General features: G+C 38.3%; 1 protein-coding gene across 3 annotated transcripts in view; it reads right to left on the bottom strand.

The window, feature by feature from the left end:
- The window catches only part of LOC131437101 (dystonin), a 531610-nt gene that overhangs the window by 495197 nt on the left and 9109 nt on the right, over positions 1-27304 (bottom strand). For 2 of the 3 annotated variants that reach the window (XM_058606235.1, XM_058606233.1), the window contains exon 2: positions 8807-10185. In XM_058606235.1, coding sequence (XP_058462218.1) covers positions 8807-8951 — 145 coding nt within the window. In that variant the 5' untranslated portion in view covers positions 8952-10185. Of the gene's footprint in view, positions 1-8806; positions 10186-23211; positions 23602-27304 lie in introns of those variants that run through there. The other variant, XM_058606234.1, reaches the window with a different exon arrangement.

Raw genomic sequence — 27304 nt, forward strand, 5'->3', positions numbered from 1 at the left:
TGACTGACAGCTCGGGAAAGTAAGAGCGGTCGGAAAGCGGGTGGTCGGATAGGAATTGTTTGGCGAGCGGCTGGCTGCGTATCGATTACAGGCTAATAATACAATTTGATTTGATCGATGATTGAACCATTTTATACTTCTTGAAACTATCTTCTCGGGCTTGTGAAGCGAGTAAACGAATACCGATAGAGAGCGAGACAGAATGAGACCTGGTACATGCTATTGAATTTCGTCATGGTATTCAGGCAGGCTTCCTTTTGCGCGCGGCATTTCGCTTTCGCTGTACAAACACAGAATTATTGAGGTTTGGCCAGTGTTCAGTTGTTGGATTCATTGAATGAGTCCTTGATTGACACCCCCGGGCAGGGTATGATTTTACAGTATCTGAAAGGTTATAGAATTCAAAAACTGACAGTTGTCCCGGTAGTGAGCCGACTGCCAATCATCAACTCGTCAATTGTCAGACGATGACACGAATTTGCGACGACAAATTGATATCGCGGAGCCGTTGAAACATGAAGTTTTAATCAATGGGCATGAAAATTGTTGTGTTGAAAGATATACTATTTCTTCTGATGGGTTAGGCGATCTGAAGCTGGCAACGATTAGCACACGAGACAAAGGAAAATTGTTTCACTGCAACGTCACGCAGCTAATCGAACACCGAATCTTTAAATAGCTGTTTAATAGGTCGTTTAACTCGTCCTCGTCAATGAGCTATCACCGGGGACTGTCAGGGGCGCGATGCTTGAGAGCATCTTACCTCTTAGCTCTCAGCAAAGTCGTCCAGTAAAATGTAAATATTATAACACTGAACGATTTGTTTATGTACCGTTCTTCTCCATGCTCCATGCAAGTCGCTTGGTCTTTAGACTTTTGTTTACATAAATATAAAAATGACACAGGACAAGCCGGGCTAACCAGAACGAGTCAGCGCCCGACAGCATCAAGGCGACGGCGAGGTTTGACTGTAACGAACTTACAGTGTGCTTGTGTTTATTGATAATATTTAGTAGTTTGCTTTGGTATACTGACACAAAGATTCCACTTCTTTTAAGTTGTCGCAATTCAGTTTGTTCCAACAATTTTAGCAGTTGGACAATATTGAATCATTTTTCGGGGTTCGTAACCGAACAAAGTCAAGTCAAGATTCGGCACTATATTCCTTAAGCTCAAAGGATAATTATGGGACTGGTGGATCATGTTTTGATGTAGAACTCTTGGTAATCTCGGAAATCATTTATTAGTCCCAGAGCTGGATTGGTACTATAGGACGTACTTAATTCTTTGTTTAATTATTTTACTTAAGGATGTGGAATTTTCTGAAAAAAATGGTAAGCATAAATTTAGAATGAACACGAACTTTTCAAAGCACCAATCTCCGATGATAACACAAGTAGGTAAATAAATTAAATAATTACGATGAAAATGGCCCCTTCTTTCAGCGATCGTGTCCTTCGATGGTTAATTAACGGGATCAAATCTTGAATACGGGAGAGATGACACTATTTCCTGCACCACCAGCAAGACCAAGTACGTTGGATATATCCCTTTGCTCAACATCGCTACGCTTGGATAACACGTGGAAGGTAATCCCTGATCCCCATGGTAGCGATCATCTACCTATCGTAATTTTAATCGCCAGCGGATTAAAATCATCGGAGACAATCAATGTTCCGTATGATCTTACCCGAAATATTGATTGAAAATGCTACGCAAATTCGATATCTGAGAAACTAGAAACAACATCCTCAGGAGAAAGAGTACACGATTTTAGCTGGTTTGATTCTCGATACCGCGATCTATGCCCGATCAGATGCACATAACAAAATCATAACACAAGTATATCAACAGTTGATATGTATAACAATTTGTGTCATTTTGAGATATTTAACAAATGAAAACAGTTGAAAGTTAAGACTTATGATAACAATATAATAAAAAAAATCAGTTATGATGTTTTATTTTCATTTGCAAGACTCATGATGAAGTTCAATGATTGAAAAAAATGAGTTCTTCCGTTGCTTTAAAGCTTGCTTCAGATAAAATTGGAAAAAAGACAATTGCCTGCATTTCAGTTATTTAGATCTTTTTTTTATACAAATGTAGCGTTTTCTTCATACTTTTAAGAAAAAATACGGATAAAATTATTCGTCACGGTTTCGAAGGAATTCTCGAATTTTTCCTGTAACACGGGTCATTAGGCGGCGCACACCTTCTTCGTCCATCGTTTTAGCTATCTTATTCCACCAGGTCGTCATCTGATTGATGTCTTTGACAACCTTTCCCTTTGCATTGAGTCTCCTCTTCATGATTGCCCAGTATTTCTCAATAGGGCGGAACTGGGGGCAATGGGGTGGGTTAAGGTTTTTCGGAACAAACTGGACCCCTTTCTCTGCATACCATTCTTGAACGGCTTTGCTGTAATGACAGCTTGCCAAATCTGGCCAAAACATTACGGGATGATCGTGGGATCGAATGAACGGAAAAATTCGTTTTTAGAGACGCTCTTTTTGGTATAGTTCCGATCTTATTTGTAACGAAAACTTTCGTTTTTTTTTGTCACAGCTGTAAATGCCCTGCCAAATCATAAATTTTCTTGCAAATTTGTCGGCAAAAACAAATTTAAATTTGGCTGGAACATCCCCCCGAGCCATTGCCAAGTAAAATTTTTGACCTGGGATTTGTCCGAAGTCAGCCTTGACATCGTCCATCAGAAGACACCCGTCGAGCTTGGTCAGCACCTGGTCATATAGTTTCCGAGCACGAATTTCGACCACACTATTCGGTTTTATGGTCCGATTTGGCTGTTTGCTAGCTCGATACGACTTGATTCCTTCCCGGAATCGAGTTCTCCTCACGGTACTATGCGCAGCACCGAATTTTCTGGTCAAATCACGGTCCGACAGATCAGGATTCCTCTTAATCGTCTTCAAAATCTTACCACGCAGTTTCCGGTCGACAGTTCCACTCCGACGATGGGCTTGAGGCTTCCGAATCGTCGCAATGTTTCCTTATACCATTTGATAACGCGCCATACGGCATTTCTGGGCAATTTCAGCTGTTTGGCTAGCCTAGATGCAAACCACAAAGGATTTTCCAAATAACTGTGCATATTTTTTTCCCTTCCTTCGGCTTCAATGTTGACTGTTTACAAAGTACAGTCGATTTGCGGAATGTCAAAAATCATACGTGAAGCTGACAAAATTCGCGACACGTGGGCGCCAAGAACTTCCAAATCCGTCCACCAGGAGCGCCACATTATGAGCAAAAGTTTGTTCCAATACTAAATGAAGCAAGCCTTATGTCGAAATATAATGATAAGAATTTCAAAAAAACTAAAAGGAGAAATCAGATCACTAAATAAACGATACTAAAAGTTAGCTGTGATATAGTTTTTCTGTGTTAAATTTGCTATCGAATTTATTACAACATTTGTTATAAATTTCTGCTATCGGACTTCTGTAGTTATATCAAATTCAATAATAATTGTGATACAAACGTTTCAAAATCTGTTAGGATTTTGTTCCCGCTAGAGTCTTTTTTGTTATGATTTTTGTTATTTTAACAACTAACCAGCCAAAAATATTTCAAAATTTGTCACAAAATATTTCTGAAATAAATTACTCCAGTTGTTATAATTCTGTTATTACCATCTGATCGGGTGGTCAGACCAAATGTGACCCGGGGAAAACAGATTGGAAAATTGACATATGAACACAATGATGTAATGAAAACTGCGAAAATGTTACCGCAGAGACGGGACTCTAACCCGTAGCTAAACTCCTAACCGGGGAAATTGTTTTACCAATTAAACTACCCTGCACATGAAAACACATGAAGAGAAAGTCCAATTGAGTGGACGAAACTATGCATGCTTCGCTGTACTTAGACTTCGATGGTCGAGTTCTCACTTGCGCTCTCGTCATGTAACAATAAAGCCCCGGGGCCAGACACAATCAAATTCAACTTGGTGAAAAATTTGCCTGACTAAGCCAAAAGACGCTTACTGAATTCATTCAATAAACTCCTTGAGGATAATACAGGGTCCGCCATGTAACTTTTTTTTAAACATGCAATAAAACACGAACGGTTCATCCGATTTCAAAATTTATTTTTTCATATTAAAGTACAATCCTTCCGGGTAATTGTGGAATATAATTTAATTCAAATGGCTGCCTCGGCTGGCCTTGCAGTACGCCATACGGTCGGTCCAGTTTTTTAGTACATTTTTGATTGTATGCAGTTTTATTTCAGCTATGGCTGCACGAATGTTGTCCTTCAAGGCTAGAATTGTTTCTGGCTTGTCCACATACCACTTATCTTCGACAGCCCCCCAAAGATAATAGTCTAACGGCGTCAAATCACAGCTCCGAGGCGGCCAAACGACATCCGAATTTCGACTGATAATTCGATCTTCGAAGACTGTGCGCAGAAGATCAGTCGTAGCGTTGGCTGTGTGGCACAGAACGCCGTCTTGTTGGAACCAAATGGTGTCCAAGTCTTCCTCTTCAAGTAACGGGAAGAACCAATCGCTAACCATGCCGCGGTAGCGCTCGCTATTGACCGTGGCAGCGGCTCCTGTCTCATTTTCGAAGAAAAATTGCCCAATGATGCCGCCAGACCAAAATCCGCACCAAACCGTCACTCTCTGAAGATGCATCGGCTTCTCCATGATAACGTGCGGGTTTGCCGTCCCCCCAGATGCGACAATTTTGCTAATTAACATACCCGCCGAGATGAAAATGTGCCTCATCAGAGAAAATGTTTTTTTGGCAAAAATCGGCGTCTTCTTCAAAGTAAAACTGCACTATTTTCACGCGTTCCTCAAGCGTATACACAACCATTTTCGTTCAGCGGAAGAATAAAACTAAGTTTCTGTCAAATCAGAAGTGACCTTAAGGTTACGAATGTCGAAATAATCGCCAGTTAAAAAAAATGTTAGATGGCGGACCCTGTATTGTCCCACATGACGACTGAAGACAAGTGAGGGTAATCGTCTTTTGAAAAACCCGGGAAACTAGCCTCCGATCTCGATTCGTATCGGCCGATTGCAATGCGGTTTGATGACAGTATTGACACGTGATCTGCTGGTTATCATACGTGACCTGCGATCTACATGACCACCTTCCGTCGAATTCGAAGGTCACGTAAGATGGAATGGCTTCATTTACTTCATAAGAACCGAAGTATTCGAAAAAAAATTGAGCAACAAATTCAAAACTACAGTAACTAACTAGCAACAATTTATTCACTTATTTGCGGTACAATCGACTATAGGTGTTTCGCTAAGTTTATATTGATCCAAAGTTATAAAATCAAATCAAAAACTTGAAACAGTATAGAGCCTGACCTTTAGGTACCACAAATAAACACTATATTTGATTACCTACCAAATTTGTAAAGACTGTAACCAGAAAGTATGGACGCACTTTGATATCGCTGTAAATAATTCACAAGTGTTAGATATTGAAATTTTATTCGATATACTGATAATATTAGGCTACAACAACAGAATATTATTCTCAACATTTGTCTACATTAGCCATTGTAGACTAGTTGGCGTACCTTCTTGCGAACGTTCCTCATTAAATTCCGTGCAGACTTCTTGGCGACAAGTTTTGACACTTTTTTCCAATCTTTTTCGAACTGTTGAATGGATTCGGCTGCCGAGACATGTTTCCTAAGATGTGCCTTCGTTAATGCCCAAAATTCCTCAATTGGTCGAAGTTGTGGGCACTTTCGTGGTTTCATGTCTTTTGGGACGAAAGTTACATTTTTGGTAGTATACCATTCTACCGTTGATTTCGAGTAGTGGCAAGAAGCAAGATCTGGCCAGAAGACAACAGGATCCTTGTGGCTTCGAATCATGGGTAGAAGTCGTTTTTGTAAACATTCCTTGATGTATATTTCGCTGTTTATTGAAGCAGTGGTGATGAAGGGTTTCGAAATCTTACCGCAGCTACAAATTGCTTGCCAGACCATAGCTTTCTTACCAAATTTTTCGACTTCAATCGATGTCTCGGACTGGTTTAACACTTGCCTTTCTAGCACCGTATAATATTGTGGTCCCGGCAAGGATTTTTAATCGAGTTTCACGTAGGTTTCGTCGTCCACGATTATGCAGTTCAAATTTCCAGCAAGAATCGTATTGTACAGCTTTCGAACCCTCGGCCCGATCGATGCTTCTAGTTTCGGACTACGTTTTGGTTGTTTCTGCTTCTTATAGGTTCGAAGATTCAAACGTTCTTTAGTACGAAGAACATTTGACTTCGAAGTGCCCACTTTTTTGGCCACATCCCGAACTGAAACCTCCTTCTTTTGCTCGAACGCCTTCAACTGAGGGTTAACAGGACCTTTTTTCGACCCGTTTTCGGTTTATCCTCAAAGGTGTTATCCTCACCGAACTTCCTGATTGCATTTCGCACGGATTTTTCACTTACTCCTTCCATTTTTGCTATCTTTCTCAGTGACAGTCCGCGTTCTGTCCACCATTGCATTTTTCGACGTTGTTCTGCTGAAAGTCCACGCATTTCGAAACAAACTAATGAAAACGAATAAACAACTGCACAAGTGGCTAGAGAAGAGTGTAAACAACAGGACGCAGCCATAAAAATTGACAGATTCTGAACCATTGCGAAATGGCAGCGGTTTTCGGTTGCGTCCATACTTTCTGCGACAGTCTTTATACCTTTATTTTTTGACGTTCCGTCTTTGACTCATCAATTTATATTCAACTGCTAGCGTAACTCAGTAATTCAACATAAATCAATAAGAATACCTAAAATTAACGCTGTTTGCAGAACACTTTTAGTTTAGCACCAGCAGTTTTGTAATGTCTAATCAGACGTCTCGGTGCAAAACCAAAAATGTTTTGCTAGTAGCATTAACTTCGCGTCTGTCTAGGGGCTTAGGTGTAAGTCGCGTTAACAATTCGATATAAATCGCTAACGCACTGATAACTTGAAGACGAAAGGTAAAAACTAACAGTTTGGAACCTGTTATGATGCATTATTCATATCTATGAAAAGTTGCATAGTTGTTCAAACCAATTCAAACAAGTTCAAGATGTTTGTTGTAACCCATTTTTTTCTAGAAAATTATAAACATACCAAGGCTGCTTTTACATAGGGGCAGTGGGGTCCACGGTCTTGAAGACTGTCCCAGAAAGTATGGACGCAAACCAAAAACCGCTGCCATTTCGCAATGGTTCAGAATCTATCAATTTTTATGGCTGCGTCCTGTTGTTTACACTCTCCTCTAACCACTTGTGCAGTTGTTTATTCGTTTGCATTAGTTTGTTTCGAAATGTGTGGACTTTCAGCAGAACAACATCGAAAATTTGTGTACAAATGGTGCACAGAACGCGGACTGTCACTGAGAAAGATAGCAAAAATGGAAGGAGTAAGTCAAAAAGCCGTGCGAAATGCAATCAGGAAGTTCGGTGAGGATAACCCGAAAACGGGTCGAAAAAAGATCCTGCTAACCCTCAGTTGGATAAACGTAAACTGAAAGCGTTCGAGCAAAAGAAGAAGGTTTCAGTTCAGGATGTGGCCAAAAAAGAGGGCACTTCGAAGTCAAATGTTCTTCGTGCTAAAGAACGTTTGAATCTTCGAACCTATAAAAATCAGAAACAACCAAAACGTAGTCCGAAACAAGAAGCATCGATCAGGCCGAGGGTTCGAAAGCTGTACAATACGATTCTTGCTGGAAATTTTAACTGCATAATCATGGACGACGAAACCTACGTGAAACTCGATTAAAAATCCTTGCCGGGACCACAATATTATACGGTGCTAGAAGGGCAAGTGTTAAATCAGTCCGAGACATCGATTAAAGTCGAAAAATTTGATAAGAAAGCTATGGTCTGGCAAGCAATTTGTAGCTGCGGTTAGATTTCGAAACCCTTCATCACCACTGCTTCAATGAACAGCGAAATATACATCAAGGAATGTTTACAAAAACAACTTCTACCCATGATTCGAAGCCACAATGATCCTGTTGTCTTCTGGCCAGATCTTGCCACTACTCGAAATCAACGGTAGAATGGTATACTAACGAAGGCACATTTTAGGAAACATGTCTCGACAGCCGAAACCATTCAACAGTTAGAAAAAGATTGAAAAAAGTGTCAAAACTTGTCGCCAAGACGTCTGTACGGAATTGAATGAGGAACGTTCGCAAGAAGGTGCGCCAGCTTCTACAATGGCTAAGTAGCAAATGTTGAGACTAACATTCTGTTGTTGTAGTCTATTATTATCAGAATAGCGAATAAAATTTGAATATCTAACACTTGTGAATTATCTACAGCGAAATCAAAGTGCGTCCATACTTTCTGGGACAGTCTTTAGTGGGCCCCGGACAGGACCAACCGAGCAAAGAAAAAAAAAAAAGATATTCAGTTAGCCAGGGGCACACAAAAAAATCTTGCTCCCGAGCCCATTAATACGTAAAAGCGGCGCTCAAACATACAAAATAATACACGAATCCTTCCTCCCGATAATGAGCTACTATACCGGTTCGATTCACGATTAAACTTGTGTCGCCCAAAGATGCCAAAAACACATAACTGCTTTTCATAAAGGTCGAACGCTAGACGGATTTGAAGTTGACGACAAACAAACCGGCACCGTCATTGTTGATACATTTAGATCATCAGCAACCGGAAAGAAAACATATGCCAAAGCTCTGTGTAATAAGCGTGACAGCTTTATGCTAATTAGTTCGCCTCCTGTTTCAAGCTAGCATTTATCATTCTTTACGAAAAACAATAAAAAAAACTCTGACACGAAACTACGCCACCTACCTGCTATTCTCAGAACGGCACGATCTGCCGGGTCCAGCTGTAGTATACTGAGTGGTTTATCCTTCGCCCATTCCGCCAAACTCTCCCGATCCATACTAAAGCCGGGCAAGCTGCTGCTGCTCGGTTTCCTCGGTATCCGTTTCATGATGCGGCTTTTTCGGTGTTGGTGTTGTCAATACTGATAACTGATGTCTCACTGGTAGTACTTCCAATAATTAACTCAACTGGAGCAGTGTAGTAATAAGAATGCTTTTTAACGTTAACCTATTTTTCCACTATATACTATTAACCATATCCCACCTAATTAAATATTACACGTACACTTTAATGATCAACAATAATTAAACTACTTCCACTTTCTTTTTTTTCTATTTTGTTTCCTTTTCGATGCAAGGAATAATTTCACTCTTTCGTTATTTTTTTTTGTATTGATTTCACTTTCAATAGGAGCTGCCGTAATATTGCACTAGTGTCGGTGTTTTGAGAAGCCTTGTCGCTTTGCTTTGGTCGAACCAATAAGCATCGAAGACTATAAGGAACAAAATTCGAGCACTTCACTGCACCAAAGCAGCCATCACCATATGAACGGAACAATTTCGTCAGTTGTTGTTTTCTGGTGTTAGCTGACTAGGCTGTGTCGCACTACCGCCAGGCACCGGGATGTGGGGCAAGTTAGTTGCACCAGTCGTTGCAGCTCATCGGCCGTTTGCGATTGTACCGTGGCAGCAGGGTTTGTCGTTGGTCAATGTTGCCATGTCACATTTCATGGTCGAACATGAATGGAGTTTTTTTCACCTCTCTCTCTCGCTTTCTTGCCACTGGTTTGTAATTCGTCGCTCTACTTTGGCCAACCGATTGATCGATTCTTGGATTTTCGGACCGAAGGAAATGGTCCACACCTCGCCGAGTGAAAGATCACTGCGTTCGCAAAACTGGGGCTCGTGATCGTGTGGTGTTGCTCTCTTGCACTCGTTCGGCCTCGATTTGTAACGGTTTTGTGTTTGGATTTTACGATTATGAAACGTAGATGCCGGTTGTTGTTTTTTTTGTTTTCTTCTTCTTTCGTTTGCTGCAATGGACTTGGCCCGCCGTATGGCCTAATCAATCGGAAAGCTTGCGTCGAAATTGTGTGCGGCAATTATTTTCGGCCGTCCACCACTTTGTTGTGGCCACCGTTCTGGTTAGGGCAATGATCTTATTTTTATTTTCCGGTTTTCCCTATTGTTGTTAGGGATGGTGCGGTTTCCGCTGACGCTGCTGCTTAAATTGTTGTGCTCAGTAGTGCCTTCGCCAGATTTAGAAACTACTGACACTGCCCAATTCAGCGGCTGCTACTCAAGATCATTTCGTTTCGGTAGAAGATGTAATTATACCCAATCCTGGAAATACACAGAGAATTTTAAAGAGTGTGAGTGAGATCCATTATTTCGCGAAGCGCGATAATAAAATGATAAGGCTATTGTACCACTAGTCATCGGATTAGAGGAGTCGCCATGATATTTTGCCGATTACTCGACTTTCAATCAACGAATTGTGATAAAATCGGAAACAATATCTTTGTTGATGATGATGATGGTCCCGTCTCATACCCCTACAAAAGTGTGAGCTGGACGATTTATCTAAATGATAATAAATATTGAATCACATATTTTAACCAGTTAACTAAATATAAATCTGATTAATCCAGCATGTATAGATTCTCCTTCTAAAGTACATCTGAGAACAAGAAAACATTCAAATATTTCCGGTTTACTATCCAGGGTTATTGAAGAAAATTTCCTACCCGGGATGATCCTTGAACAAATCAGGAATCGAACCCGATACCTTTGTCAGTATCGGACAGTAATTCACTTGGCCCTTCCCGCCGGACCAGTTCATCGCTACAAACATCAGCTACGATGGAGTAACGAGACTGCGGATGAGCAGAGCCAAGCCCAATTCCATCAACAACTTCCGATCCCGATTAGTTTCCGAAATATAATTAATAAATCATTACTCAACTCTTACAGAGTCTAGAACTTGACACGTAGAATTCTAAAGCTCTCAAAAATAAAAGAGAACATAACCAGTTCCAGTCATATTCATTTTCCACATTACCTCTATCTGCTTCGCACGAGCGAGGCTCATACTTTTGTAGACAACTAATTTTTTTAACACTAAAAATCCATCATCATCATACAAACATAACAACCTAATGCGTCTTACATGAAATTTTCGAAATCGAAAAAAAATTTTTGGTGCCAAAAGTCTTAGAATTGCATGAAACGCCGAGATTTAGTGTCATCTAAAAAAATTTTTTTTTGGAAAAATTGACTTTTTGGGACTTAGAAAAAAAATCTAAACAATCTCAGAGTCAATTTCTTCGAAAGAATTTTTTTTTAAATAACACTAAATCTCGACGTTTCATGCAATTTTAATATTATTTGCATCAAAAAAATTTTTCAATTTCGGAAATTTCATGTACTCCCTCCTAAGGTCTTTTTTCAAGATCGAAAATTTTCAAACTTTAACCGCCGGGCAGCACCCCTTACCCATGTCCGATTTAGCTCAAATTTTGCATGAGGACTTTTTACGAGGTGCTTAAACTTTTGAACAGTAGCGCTTTAGGAAATTAGAGGTGATCCCAAAATATTGGCACCCTTATATATTATTAGAGCGATAAAAAACAACGTGTTTTGTCGGTTACGTCACTTATACCATTATATCTCCGGAATCAAAAGTCACAGCCATTTGGTCTTCGAACTTGATCAATGGTCCGATAGTAGCTTTCAAACGAGCATAAGTTTGTTAAAGTCGGTTCAGCCATCTCTGAGAAAATTGAGCGCGTAAAAATACAACACGTTTTGTCGGTTACGTCACTTATACAATCATGTCTCCGGAACCAAAAGTCACAGCCATTTGGTCTTCAAAATTGATCAATGGTCCGATAGTAGCTTTCAAACGGGCATAAGTTTGTTAAAGTCGGTTTAGCCATCTCTGAGAAAATTGAGCGCGTAAAAATACAACGTGTTTTGTCGGTTACGTCACTTATACCATTATATCTCCGGAACCAAAAGTCATAGCCATTTGATCTTCGAACTTAATCAAAAGCACGACAGTACCTTTCAAACGAGCAAAGGTTTGTGAAAATCGGTTCCGCCATCTCTGAGAAAATAGAGCGCGATAAAATACAACGCGTTTTGTCGGTTACGTCACTTATACAATCATATCTCCGGAACTAAAAGTCACAGCCATTTGGTCATTGAACCTGATCAATGGTCCGATAGTAGCTTTCAAACGAGCATAAGTTTGTTAAAGTCGGTTTAGCCATCTCTGAGAAAATTGAGCGCGTAAAAATACAACGCGTTTTGTCGGTTACGTCACTTATACAATCATTTCTCCGGAACCAAAAGTCACAGCCATTTGATCTTCTAACTTGATCAATGGCCCGACAAAGGAGCATAAGTTTGTTAAATCGGTTCAGCCATCTCTGAGAAAATTGAGCGCGTAAAAATATCTTCGAAAAGTGCACACACACACGCACACACACAGACATTTTCCGATCTCATCGAACTGAGTCGAATGGTATATAACACTATGGGTCTCCGAGGCTCCGTTCAAAAGTCGGGTTTTCCAGCAATTCTAATACCTTTCTATAGAGAAAGGCAAAAACTCTCATTTTCTTTTCAATTTAAAAATTTCAAAGATTGTCTTTGTTATAGCCTTGTTCGGATTGTTGATGTGAAATAAAGGCGTTAAACATCGAACTGTCTCGAATTGTAAATATTATAAATTTCTTTGTGCCTTTCTCATATAGAAAGATGAGGCAGTCACTGTGAAAATACCATGACTGTACATGTCAGGATTATGTCCCAAAATTTTATTTCCAACTTAAATAATAATTAGAAAATTTATTTGGGTATAAACAAACATAACCTTTTCAATTTGTTAACAATTATGTCAAATTAAGAAGAATTTTATTTTTCTTTGCATCGTCGCTATAAATAACGTTTTGCGATTTCAAACACATTTTACCCTATAACTCCGGAACCGGAAGTCGAATTCGAATGAAATTCAATAGCAATAGATGGGGCTACGAGACCGTTCATTTGAGCCTCAGTTTGTGAAAATCGGTCAAGCCATCTCTGAGAAAAAATGAGGGACAGTATTTGACACATACACACATATACATACACACATATACACCCATACATGCACACACAGACGTTGCTCAGCTCGACGAACTGAGTCGAATGTTATATGACTTTTTTACTAGTCGATTTTTCTAGCGATTGCACAACCTTTCTATATGAGAAATGTAAAAAAACGGGCGTTTTGTCGGTTACGTCACTTATACCATTATATTTTCGGAGCCAGAAGTGATAGTGATTTTATCTTCGAACTTGATCAATGGCCCAATGATAGGTTCCAAACGAGCCAGGAATCCGGTTTAGGAATCTTTGCAAAAAAAATTGAGCGGTAAAAAAGGGGCGCTTTGTCAGTTACGTCACTTATACCATTAAATCTCCGGAACTAGAAATAACAGCCATTTGATCCTCGAACTTGATCAATAGTACAATAAGTACGTTACGGAATTACATGCTGATAAGCAGAAAAAAATCAATTTCAAGAGCGTGTTTCATAACAAGACACTGAAAAATCAATCAAAATACTTTCAACTTGCCGTATACATCCTCAATTAGGTAGGTCTGGCTAGTTTATGTCCAAATACATTGATTTTGGGTATACCGGATCTTAGAATCGGAAAAAGTGATCGTATACTCCAATTCGGAAATCACTCCAATTTCTCAGAAACGGCTGGCCCCATTTCCATATGGGAATCATGGTCTCATAAGTTGATGAAGATTTTTTCCGGATCCGACATCCGAAACCGTCGTCTGTGATAGAGAAAGACAGTCAGCATAGTTTCTTAGATTTATAGCAGGTGAAATGAGTCACTAATATTAACTAAAACTTCAGTCTTCTATAATTAAAAATACATGGATTCATTCATTAAAATCGTTTCGTAAAAATATTTCGATCTGAAAGATATAATAATATTATTAATCGAAAAAAATATACTGAGCAGTAGGTATGATAGGATATGCAATTTTTTAAACCCGAGCCAAACTCGTACCAGATCGAAGCTAAGAAATTCGACTCGTACCCGATAAAAATAAAAATCTTTACCCGTACCCAACCCGAGCTCGAAAAAAAATTTTTTTTTGTCTTGAACCTGACCCGAGCTAATCGGGTGCAAATACCCGAAACCCGACGAAATTCTTAAACACGAACCGGACCCTTTAAAAAAATCGTCGCCCATACCCGGCTCTCAGCTTAACAGTACAGACCCAGCGCTTCAAACCTTGTTGAGTTGTACTTCAAATATACGGCAGTGTCTAAAAGCAGAATTGAGTTGGTAGGGAAAGCACAAAAATCGGCGTTTAATTTTCATTATGATTCCTCATTTCGAAAATGTCCCATTGTCTACGAATCTGTTTCGTTCGAAGCAAATGTTTATTGGTCCCAACTGACTGTATGTACCAAAACACGAGTGTGGACTGTTTTCATCTAGTTATGAGAAAGACAAATAAACTCGAGAAATTGATTAACACCAATGGAGTGCTCAAAAAGTCGAGAAATTCAGTTCAAAGATTCTGATTTTTTTGTGTTTTATAACTACTTTCAATATTCTTTCACTAAAGTGAATACCGCGAAAACAGAAGTGAGAACAACTCCCGAGACATCCATCAATTTTAGAATAATTGCAACAGTTTAGCTTATATATTCGGAAACTTTTGATTTGTTTTCCGAAGCAGAGAACAACCCACTGATTTAATCAAACTTTCTATGCTCTCACCAGCAGGCATGAAACCTCCTAATCTTTAATATGAAAATTTTACAAATCAAAAATAGTTCAATCAAAAATATATATTGGCTAAAAATAAAGGAATCATTTAGTAGGAAACAGATTGAATTGAAAATGTTATTTTACTGGAAAAAGAAACAAAATAACACTGAATCAACACAGGGACTACTCCAAACAATAGCTGTTATGAATTGATAACAAGTGCATAAGCAAGTCACCTTCTCTATCCGAAAGAAAAACTAAAATCTAAGCAGTACAAAAACACTTCATGTTTAGTAGTTGTTCAAGTTTCATCTGAATGTTTTATCAGCAAATGCTGACAAACTTCCACTTCGGACCGTAAATCCGAAAGCTTTGCGAAAAGTAAAGAAATAACTTATATCAACTAACACCGGCACGCAAATAAGATAATGGCATGGCAGTTGCTGGCGAGTGCTGCCAAGAGCTGCCTCATCGTTTGTGTTCGTTGATTCGGTTTTTGAAATCATCCGCTGCCAGGTATTTGAAGTGTTCGTACTTAGGCAACTAAATGTTTGTTTGTTGTATTTGATGTGGCGAAATAAGTGCGATTATAGGTGAAATGTTTACTGTGGATGGTGTTTTATTGCTTCTGTTTAATAAAAAAAAAAAACAAGAAGAAAAACGCTCAGAATAATTGAAGTTCTCTGATAAGAGTTTGTTTTTAGTTCGTTTCCTTTCTGGTTCTTTTGACTTAGATGTTTGGCTACTTTTGGATCGATCCCACTGCGTCATGGAATTTCGACTCGGAAGTGGATATTGATGAAAAATTTGCATTGTTTCTAAAGAGGAACTATATGAACATAAAATCTTTTATTTTGTTTAGTTGGGTTTCAGCCATGTTTTTTTAAAATTTCGAATTTCAACTGATCTTGATCTTAACCGGCAACGGTAACTTCGGATGTTTCGAGTTTATTTTTCAGAGCACTATTTTCTATGAAACAATATAAAATAACCGGATTGATAGCATTATTGAGTTTTGACAAAGAACAGGAGCATTTAATGTTTTTCATGATAAGAAAAGCCTAACGTTTCCTGGATTCGATAGAAATAATCATCAGCAAATGCTCGTGATTAAAAATGTTTTTGCTTTTCATCAAATTTCTAATCTTGTGTGTCGATTTTGATCAAAAGAACCATAAATTTACCCGGGAAAAGATAAACCAAGCACAGTAAATCCGTTCACTGTTATCAGGAGAATACCTTTTATATTATTGGCATAAGGTTTGATCAAGAGCTCCAGTAATTTTAAAGCAGTAAAACTAAAAATAACCTCAAAATCAAATTTCATTCAAAAACTAATAAAACAAAGAACAAATAAACTGCATCATTTGAGATAGTTTTGAATCCGTAGTCGCGGTACTAAAACTATTTCGCATCGACCGATACCGCTTCTAGTGAACGTAAAGTTTGTACCGACCACGACCGCAGCTTCACGTATGTTTGCCATTGAACAGCAGAAACAGTATTTCGTTCGAGCGAATTAGGTAATTTGTTCCCCAGCAAACGTTGCCAAGGATTCCGGTATGGAGGTTAAGACCTGTGTGATGAATGAAAACCGCACAGGAATGGATTCGATTAAAAACAAAACATGCGAAGTTTCAATAATTGCAACTTAGAAATTAGTCTTGAACCGAGTCTCAAACTCAAGCCGTACAAAACAAATGGTTTTCCATACTGAAGACGTGTGCAAAGTTACACCCGAATCGAAGCAAATCGATCCTTAATAGAACACTTAAATTAACGAAAGCAATTAAAACTTAAATTCATAGTTACCATGGGTGCTATAGGAATAAGTCAAATGCCTTTGGCGTTAGGACGTCAAAAAAACACGACAAAATGACAGAGAAAGCAGTTGTTTAGGAACAACCATACTGAAGGATCGAATGAATCGTATCTGGTTGAGAAACAGTATGAAGGAGACCGGGGCAAAAATGGCCCCTTTGGTCTTGCGCAAAAAAAAATCACTCGGAATGTTATACCCACTGTTCCAAAGCTACAACCTTCAGTTGCAAAACGCATTTGGTCTGAGGGACATATCCACGGATATGTCGGAGTGGACCAACCTTGAAGTCGGAAATCTCATAATGGCCAGTCACATTTTGACGCAGTAAACAATCATACATGACCAAATATTTTGTGCAAATGAATTTTTTTGACCTTATTGATATCTTGCAACTGTTTCTTACATGCAAAAATATCATTTCATCTTACGAGGGTTTCTACAGGGTGGCAAATGAACTGCCGATTTAATTAATTTATATCGTTTATTTATACCCGATTTTAACCTAGTTGCGGTCGTTCCCGGGTCAATTGCCGATTTCAATTTCCCGATTTTCCCGGTTTTTCGAGATAAAAATTCTCGGTTTTTGGAAAAGACTCAAATCACCGCTGTTTAGTTCTTTTTGAATTCTGTAATTTAAACTTTAAACAGATATTCCGTGTCCAAAAAAGGTTAAGCTAATTGAGGATTGAAGTACTTTTCAGGCATCTCGAAGTATAAAAAGGAAATATTGATAATTACGTGTGCATATAAGAAAAGTGTAAAGCCTTTTTCTAGCTTTGAAGGGGTTTTGGTTACACGTAACCGATTTCTTCCGAGTGCACATGACTGTTTTTATTATTTTTTGGTATGTTACATATGATTGAAAATAAATCAATAAGGAACAACAATCCCAATAACGGACGCTTGCTACTCTGAAAAAAAACAACAATCTATGCCTGCAATTTCAAAGCAATTTGTACAGAGCTTTTTTGGCTCCTTCTGGAAGTGAAAGTGGAAATCTCAGTTCGGCGGAAAAATTATAAACGGCATGATGGCACAGCGAACCTAACACAATATCGTCATTGCTTCGGTCATGGTACAGCAAATTGTCATATGGACATACGATGTTTAAACAGATACCCTCAGATGAATTGTCATGCTGCGATTGTGATGGAAACACTAAAAACAACTATTAAAAATGTCCTATCAGAGCAAAAATTTTAAATATTCATGTATTAAAATTAAATTTAAAATCATTAGAAGTACACATACCTAAGGTACATCAGTCATTTCATCCCATTTTTGGAATGCAGCATGTTTTCGATTTCAATGCGTTGATGAGCAAATGAAATAAACGATAGCTGTAAAAACGCACGAGATATCGAGCTATTTTTTCCTAACAAGATCTAAATGCTCGTGGAGTAATCAGAAAGCACGAGTTCTTCATGACGAATTCTCCACTGGTTTTAAGCCAGTTTTATTTCCAATAGCTCAACTAATTCATCTTCTACGAGAAATCTTTCTACAATTCTGTATAAAATGTTCAAAACGACGTATGTAACAATGAGAGATTCTCTTTGTTTACTTTCTCTTTTGATTATTACGGCACTCTTAGCAATCCTTCTCTCCAATTATTTACCGATAATAATAACTAAAGCTATCATCTTTTAATCTGCTCTGGATAAATTACCGAAAAACGCAGGAATATTTCGCAATAATCGAAAGAGAAAGTAAACAAAGAGAATCTCTCATTGTTACATACGTCGTTTTGAACATTTTATACAGAATTGATCTGATTCTAGTAGTTGTTTGGTGTGTGTATGTGTGTATGAAACGTTTTTTACACTAACTTTTCTCGGAGATGGCTGAGCCGACTTTCACAAACTTAGATTCAAATGAAATGTCTTGTAACCCCATATGAAATTCCTGAATATTACTTGGATCTGACTTCCGGTTCCAGAGTTATGGGGTAAAATGTGCAAAAAATGAATTATATGTGTTCTAACTTTTCTCATAGATGACGCGACCGATTTTCACAAACTTATGTTCAAATGAAAGGACCAGTGGTCATATACGTAATTCCTGAATTTCATCCGGATCCTGAAAAGGGCGTAAAAAGTTTCCTAAATCGACCTCAAATTTTCTAAAATTGATCGTTTTTATCAGTAGACGGTCAAACAAACCGATTTCGGTTATTCTTTTAAGAACTGAAGAAAATTATTCTGAAGAATACCACAATATTATATATAATAGTCTGATTGATGAGAAAGGCATCATTGCACCACTAGGTGGATGAAAATATTTTTTTTCATTAGCGGCAACTTAAAGCTGTAATAACGGTTTATTTGGAATATAGTCTTCATTTTATGCCAATATGCTTACATATTTTGTTTCACTTGTCTTCTCACGTGTTTCCTGAGGAAAGCAGCGAGTCGTTGTCACCGGAATCCGTGACGAATTACTATTCCAACTAAGGTTTTGTATGCAAATAAGAAGCAGACTAATGCCTATAGTTTTAATACATTTCAATAGTTAAAACTAACCTCAAGTGAATTCAATAAATAGTAGCAGAAATCCTGTGCCACGTGAAAAAGGTGTGCTCAGAAAGCTCTTCTGTATCCAAAAAATATTTGCGAATACCTTATGATCAAAAAAGAACCGGAATTTTCATTTTAAAATTCCCGCGCTTGTCCAATCGGTAAACTTTTATTCTCTCAACGTTGGCAACACTTTTATACACATTCTGTCAAATTTTGACGCATATCGTACGATTAGTTTTTGTTTGGCGTCTATACAAAGAAATTGAAAAATTTTCGTGTGGCGATTTTTATAATGGATGAAAATTTTGAACAACGTGCGTGCATCAAATTTTGTGTTGCAAATGGATTTAAGTGTTCCGAAACGTTGAAAATGTTAGAAAAGGCCTTTGATGAATCGTGTCTAGGAAAAACACAGACATACGAGTGGTATAAACGCTTCAAAGGTGGTCGTACAAGTTTGGATCATGATGAGATCCCTGGCCGCCCAACAACATCTGTTACTGAAGAAAACATTGAATCGGCGAAGCAAATCGTGTTGCAAAATCGTTCTGTACCGATTATAGAGATTGCTGTGTTGTTGGGCATCTCTTATGGATCAGCCGAACACATTTTAACTAATGTTTTGGGTTTGAAACGCGTCGCTTCTCGGCTGGTGCCAAAAAAGCTGAATGCGCCGGCTCACACAGCGTTGGTTGTGTCGCAGTTTTTGGTCAAAAACTCAACCAATATCATCAACCAAGCACCGTACTGTCTAGATATGGCCCCGTGTGACTTTTTCCTCTTCCCCAGACCCAAATTGCCATTGCGGGGAACGCATTTTGAGACCATAGAGACGTTGCGTTTTTTTATAAAATTCCGGTTCTTTTTTGACCATAAGGTACACGGGGTCTTTTTTTATGCGGTATTTTTTATGCGGTTTTTTTATGCGACTTTTTTATGCGAATTTTCAGAGTTATGCGGTTTTTTTTGTGCGAAGTTTTAGAGTTATGCGGTTTTTTACGCGAAGTTTCAGAGTTATGCGATTTTTTTTAATGCGAATTTTCAGAGTTATGAGATTTTTCTATGCGGTACGTAATTTCGCATAAAAAAAGACTTCAGTGCATATAAATTTAAATAAATGTAGCTAATTCACTGGTGACCCCGACGTGATAGTGACTTTGATTCAGATCATCTACCAATAACATTCAATGTTGCAAATTAAGCAATGATTAGTTCGACTTTTTATATATTCTATCACCTCAGAACTAATCGGTTAGGATACAGATCTCATATCGAAAGCAATGTAAACTTTGCAATTGTTTTGAAAATATTACATTATTGAAGTTCCAAAAGCTCAAATTAAAATCCATTCTCCTTCATCTACATCAATATCAACGTTCTTGTGATCCTGTTATGGAATAGTTGAGGACCTTTGAGACTAAAAATAGATTCACTGAACAAATCAATCCATAGTCTACATCTTTCGAAGATTCTATACTGGTCCTCAGAAACCATTTTCAGCTCTCAAAGAAGGAACTCAAATACTTCTTGCAAACTTAGCCAACAATTTTGCAAGTGGGTTGAATACTTATTTCAAAACTTAATAAAAATTCAACAGAAACATCCAAATTATCCTTATTTTTCACGCTTCCTGATTGATTTAAAACTGCTGTTAAACCCTTCAAAATCGTTGGACGAGACATGGGGTTATGGTCCGATTTCCAATGATATGTTCAATATAGAACCTGTATGGGACAATAAGTTGTTTCAACACTTTTACTGAACATCTCGCTCAAACGCAAAATTGGGTATTGTCTCCTTCTTTTCACTTGTTGAAAAAAAACATTATGCTAACAACTGTTACTCATATTTGAGATAGTAATATTTTTCCCGCCTTTTCACTACAATTCCCGACCCTTTCCCGGTGAAACCAAATTCCCGACTTTTTCCCGATTTTCCCGGTCAATTGCCACCCTGTTTCTACTTATGTATTTAATGTAAACAGTAATATATTCGGTCGGAAATGTTTTTTTTTTAAATATTCCCCTAGATGATTAATGCATATTTGCATACGATTGAACCAATTTTCATAAATATTTTTCCACTCTTCTTGAGGTACCCCCGAAACATGTTTTTTGGAACACTTCAACAGCTTTTTCAGGAGTACTGCATCGATCTCCACGCAGTTTATTTTTCACCCAAAGAAACCATTCAACGTTTTGGGAGCTCAAATATTCGGTTCTTTGAGACGATCTGTGAGAGCTTGCACTATCGTGATAAAGAATAATTTTACGTCTTGCGTTTGTTTTCCTTGTTTCACGAAAAACTTCTGGCAAATAAATGGTGGTATACCAATCAGAATTGACAGTCTTACGATCCTTTGATGTGCTTCGAGTGCGAACAACTTTTGTTGGATTTGTTTCTGTTTGGAACATCCATACATTCGACTACTTTTTAGTTTCGGGCTCATATGAGTAAATCCATGTTTCATCACCTGTGTAGATATTATACACCAAATTCGAAGCACGAAAAGTTCATGCAAAATAACATATAAGCTTTTCACACTAATGCACAAGGCTGCCTCCATTTCACGGTACGTCACAAAGATATCTTCCATTATCAGATGTTTCACAGCATCGATGTTTTCTGGCCAAGCAACTAATTTTGGACGCTCCAAATTCGTAATGAATCATTGCCGGAAAATGTTCAAGAATTAATTCCTTTTTTTGCGGAGGTAAAATTTTCAACTCAATGTAAACAATACAAATGTCGCTGTCATATAGTATTCCAATCAGTTCGTCGAAATCTGCAAATGTTCTTATTTGTGAAAATGTATATTTTTATTTTTAGAAAAAAATTTGTGCAGTCAATTTCTCTGAGATGGCTCAACCGATTTCCACTAATTTAGAAGATATTTTCTTGAATTCTATCTCGAGAGGTCTTCCAGTTCCAAAATAACAGGGTAATTAGCGTAAACATTTTGATTTTAAGGGTGTTTTTTAGAAATGACCATGTGAAGAGCTTCAATACCGGATCCACAGTTTCCAGTAATATTTAAGTAAAATATGAGAAAGGCATCAACACAGCTTACCTTACCTTTTTTTCCAAATTACTCCACTAGGTGGATTTAAACAAGTTTTTGAAATGTATATCTCAAAGGCACGCCTTTTTCGAAAAGTTGAACAATGTAACTCAACAGTGATTGGTTTTTAATATAGACTAACTACATGAATTTCAGTTCTCAATGTTGAAAGGAACACGTATAAATAATTATTTGTTTTGTAGAATATAACATCAAGTGATCATTGAGATATCTTGTTTTGAATATTCTTAAACTCAATTCCGATAAAAGGGCATTTTCGTGTCATACTGTGAAGTCCAAATTTTATAATTTTATTTTGTTTAGTTCGGTTTCTTGCAATCAAATTTCGGCTTGAGAATTTACGGTATGAATGCTATTTAAAGTAAACCGGGATCCAGAAAACAAAAGAAAAGAGCACATCACAGCACAGGAAACTTATGCATCGTTGAGTAGTAACAACAAACAACTGCAATAATAACATCAACAGAAGAACAACTCACGATCCATGCAAGAAACCTAGCAGCCCAGAAAGCACAAAAGAGGAAAAAAGTTCACTGAACTCGTCTTGATTCTATTCGCCACGTTTTCCACCAAGAGGAGCTCCAGTACCAGAGTACATTTTCCAGTCAGTCAGTCAGCCAGTCCCGCAGATTCCCGAAGCTCGTCTCCCGCACCCAAAACGAGTGCGGAGACTGGTAAGTATATGGTTTCCATCCACCAGTCCCGTAAGTTGCAGGCAGCACTTACAAAGAGGTAATCCCATTTTTTTATTCTCGCTACGAGATATCTTGTTCCGCGGGCTTCAATCTTACCTTACTTTGAAGGTTCGCACAGCAGCAGCTCACCCAAACAACCGTGTATTTTGGTGGGAGCTCCTCGGAAAAAAATATCGGTTGTCTAATGGGAAAAAGTAGTTCTATTTATCGAACTGTTCAGGGGGCAGTCAGTCGGTTCGAAAACGTCACCATCTCGATTGATTGGTCTAGAACATATTGCACAACTTATCGTCGAAACGGTTTGTCATCGTCATGATATTGATTTTTCACCAGTCTACATCAGAAGCAGAGTCAACACTGAGAGTGCTTCAGTTATTTTTTGTTTTGCACACCGTTTTCGGTTGTCTCACTTCCTGAATTCGGTATGCCACTGCGGCAAACTTCCAACAACACCCACCTTTGGTTGTCAAGGATAGAACCGATGAGTCCTGACTAATCAGCTAATAGGCCCTTTTTCCTATAGTACTACGTTCGCTGGAAACAACAAAGCACAAAATCTCTCCGGAACAACGAGAAAGGCACTGCTAATAACACATCAAACTAACGGGTTCTACACCTTCCTTGAGTGTAGTACAAAACTCATCATAAGTTTTCCTAATAATTATTCTTCAACACTGCTTAACTGATCTACACATCTCTGAAGGGAGGAAGGGCACTTTACGGAGATACCACACCGCGTGACGAAGGGAACAGCACATACAAGTATAGACGTCAAATAACTGTTCCGACGTTTTACGATGAGGAAACTACGCTACACACAACTTGCACTGGTAAACTCTCGCGAACTAACTGAAGCCCCACAGCAAACTAGAATTCGACCAGACTGCGTCTGCAGCGATAGTCCACGGGAGAGCCCCGGTGTTTTTCACCTCCAATACTCTCCCGGTAGGTTGCATTGTAGCCGCGTTCGCGTTCGCCCGGCGCCGCCGGTAGCTCAACGGCTCGCTCTGATGGTAGTTGCAAGTCTCTCTCTCGTTCGAATTAGCTGTTTTGTTTTCGCGTCATTTCTGCTCTCGCCGAATCGAATGCCGTACAAAATCCATTCTATCGAACGAACGAACACACAACCCATATAAATTTGATATCACGCGGGGTTGTTCGTTGATCGCAATAATGAAGCATAGAGTGCGGAAGGTAGGCAAGTGCTGAGAAGGAATGAGAACGTGTAAAACCACGTAGTAAAAGCGCACCAACACACTAGCACTCGGCGTTTGAGGAAAAATCCGATCGGTCTGAATGAGATGCACACATACCAGCCGACATTGAAGAAAAATTACATCCTTCCGCTAGTGTGTAAAACGTGATTCGGATGTGCGTGAGCACAAAATCAAGTAGGAAGCAACCCTACTTCGAATGGATAATAAAACTACATTGTATAAATGCATTGCATTATTATGCTAGCATTTGTCAGAGGTATTTACATTTATTGATTATTTCACGAAAATGTATGTATTACGTTGCATCAAAGATCAGAAATATATTGTTTTATGTTTTCGGTAGATATGACGAATTAAAAATGCAAGATTTTTTTTATCAAAATCGATATTGTCCCCTTCAAACTACTCTTCATCGGCTGCAACACTGAAACGTGTTCCACGGAGCGGTTTCATGACTCTATTCGGTCGAGAAAACCTGTTTAAATCCACCTAGTGGTGAAATGATGCCTTTCTCATATCAATCATACTATCATATATAATGCTATGGTACTCTTCAGAATAATTTTCTTAAAAGAATAATCGAAATCAGTTTGTTTGACCGTCTACTGATAAAAACTATCAATTGGAGAAGATTTGAGGTCGATTTGGAAAACTTTCTACGGGTTTTCACCCCTTTCAGTGATGGTAAAAAATCCTTAACACAGTTTACCCTATATTTCCGGATCCGGAAGTCGGATCCGGATGAAATTCAGGAATTACGTATGGGATCACAGGACCTTTCATTTTTGTGAAAATCGGTCGCGCCATCTATAAGAAAAGTTAGAGCACGTATTTTCATTTTTTTGCACATTTCACGCCATAACTCCGGAACCGGAAGTCGGGTCCAAATAATATTCAGGAATTTTGTATGGGACCACAAGACCTTTCATTTGAATCTAAGTTTGTGAAAATCGGTTCAACCATCTCCGAGAAAAGTTAGTGCAAAAAAACGTTACATACACACATACGCACACACACACAGAGAGAGAGAGAGAGAGAGAGAGAGAGATTTTGCGTACTCGACGAACTGAGTCGAATGGTATATGACATTCGGCCCTCCGGGCCTCGGTTCAAAAGTCGGGTTTCATAGTGATTGCATAACCTTTCTATATGAGAAAGGCAAAAAGTCGCAGGGAGCCAAATCAGGTGAATTCGGTGGTTTCATTTTTAGCCAAATGTTCATGGATTCGTTTCATTTTTAGCCAAATGTTCATGGATAACGATGGCATTGTGTGACAGTGCGTTATCGTGGTGCAAGATCCACAAGTCGTTTGTGGAAGGAATTCAAGATTCACAACACCCTTGTAATCAATGAAAACGTCGCCTTCGTTCTCGACTGAAAACTCTCTTGTCATTATTCACAGACTCACGGCCACTTCTGAAACGTTTGTGCCACTGATAAACGACTTTTTTACTTTAGAATATCGTTGCTGCAACACTCTTCTAACATTTGCAATGTCGTCGCACCATTGCACTGTGGTTTGAATCGACAAAAACGTGAACTTAATTCTCTAGCTGGTAAACCGTTGATCCGATATACATAGTTTCTTTGGTGAACTCATTAGCAAAAATATACCTCGTGATTTGATCACAATAAAAAATGTGCAAAGCCTACTACGATAAAAGTTCATTTCAATAACTTTTTTGCTTTAAGAGCAAATTCAGCAGCTGGAAGTTTCATATGGAAGATTTATAATAGACCTGAAACTGGAACAAACGTATCCCCAGCATGCCGTTTTAGATTTATTTATTCGACTATCTTGAGAAAGGAAATACCATTAACAGTGAATGTTATATAGCGTGACTACTGGATGTACGCAGACCTTAATAAAAAGCTCGGGAAAGGTTAGAGCGGCGCTGGTATGATTTCATTGCTTTTGATTAAGATTACGTTGATGAATAAGGTTAATTTTGAACCAAAAATATCGTGTTCTCTTTGATAGGCCCGGGAATTTTCAGTCTAAGTGTTATGTATAGGATTCACTCAATATGAAAAAATATTCCGAGGTCCGGAGTCGACGAGCTAAGCAAATGTCTGTGTGTACGTGTGCCTATGTGTGTTGTCAATTAAAAGGTTAAGATCTCAGGAATTACTGGACCAATTTTGATCAAACTAGCCGCAAATGAAAGGTCTACTCATGAGCCTGAACGATATTGAATGTTTTGTTTACTTTACCAGTTGGACGAAGTGTTATGTCAAAGTTGTTTGACAATAGCTGTCACAATTGTTCTTGAAAACAAAATATGTTTTAAGACTTAGATTTCACACGGTAATAGCTAGCAAGTTTTTGAGTAGACGACTTTTCCCACTATTCCAGTAGCAGAAATTTCGAACGCTGTATGATAAAGCAATGTTAGGAATCAACGTTAAACACGATTATTAATACTATTGTTGGCAATTATGTTTAAGCACCAAATAGATTGTTTACAGCATCCTTTTTCATGACTTTTTGTCTCGTTTCGATTTTAGGACGGTTCGTTTTTGGTTGCAATATCGTCGTTGGAATATGACGTATGTTTTAGAAAGATGGCAGTATTTTCGAATTCAGCACAATTTCATATTTATATTGATTTAAGCCGCTTACAGCAATAATTGCTTGAAGAACATAACATCTCACACCCATGTACCATTCGGATCAGTTCGTCGAGATCAGCAAATGTGTGTATGACAAATAATTTCACTCAATTTTCTTGGAGATGGTATGGTATAAGATACCATACAAATTTTCGTTTTTAATCAGATCCAACTTTCGGTTCGGGGGATACAGGGTGATTAGTGTGAACATGTCAATTTCACATAAATTAATCGGGGTGCAGATTTTGATAGTCGATGCCCCAAAAACTTATTTCAGTTTTCACAGTGTTCGGTTTTCGATCACGGAAGGTACCCAAAAATTTTATTTGGAACACATTACGATTTCTCAAAGTTACACTGATTTTCAAAAATTTAGCATCAAATAAAGTAGTTTAAAATCCCTTAGGTGAATTTAACTGATTTCGGCTACACCGATTTCCGAATTCTGGTTCCAAAAATGTCGAAAATAGAGAAGCTCAATCGTTTCCCCAAAGAAGACCAAAACGAATTTCATAAACAAAAATTCAAATTAAAAGACGCATACAAAATTGGTGAACTTTACCCGATTCCGACTTTCGATTCTGGAAGTACAGGGCGATGAGTTTTTAAAATTCCAACCGTCATAGAAGATGACGACACCAAAAAATTATGGCCATATAAACCGTTTGTGGTTATGCAGCTGCAAAAACTCTTAAGTGAAACTCGCTTCGACATCCCAT

This window comes from Malaya genurostris, chromosome 3, assembly GCF_030247185.1.
Source record: "Malaya genurostris strain Urasoe2022 chromosome 3, Malgen_1.1, whole genome shotgun sequence".
NCBI classification, from domain to species: Eukaryota; Metazoa; Arthropoda; class Insecta; order Diptera; family Culicidae; genus Malaya; species Malaya genurostris.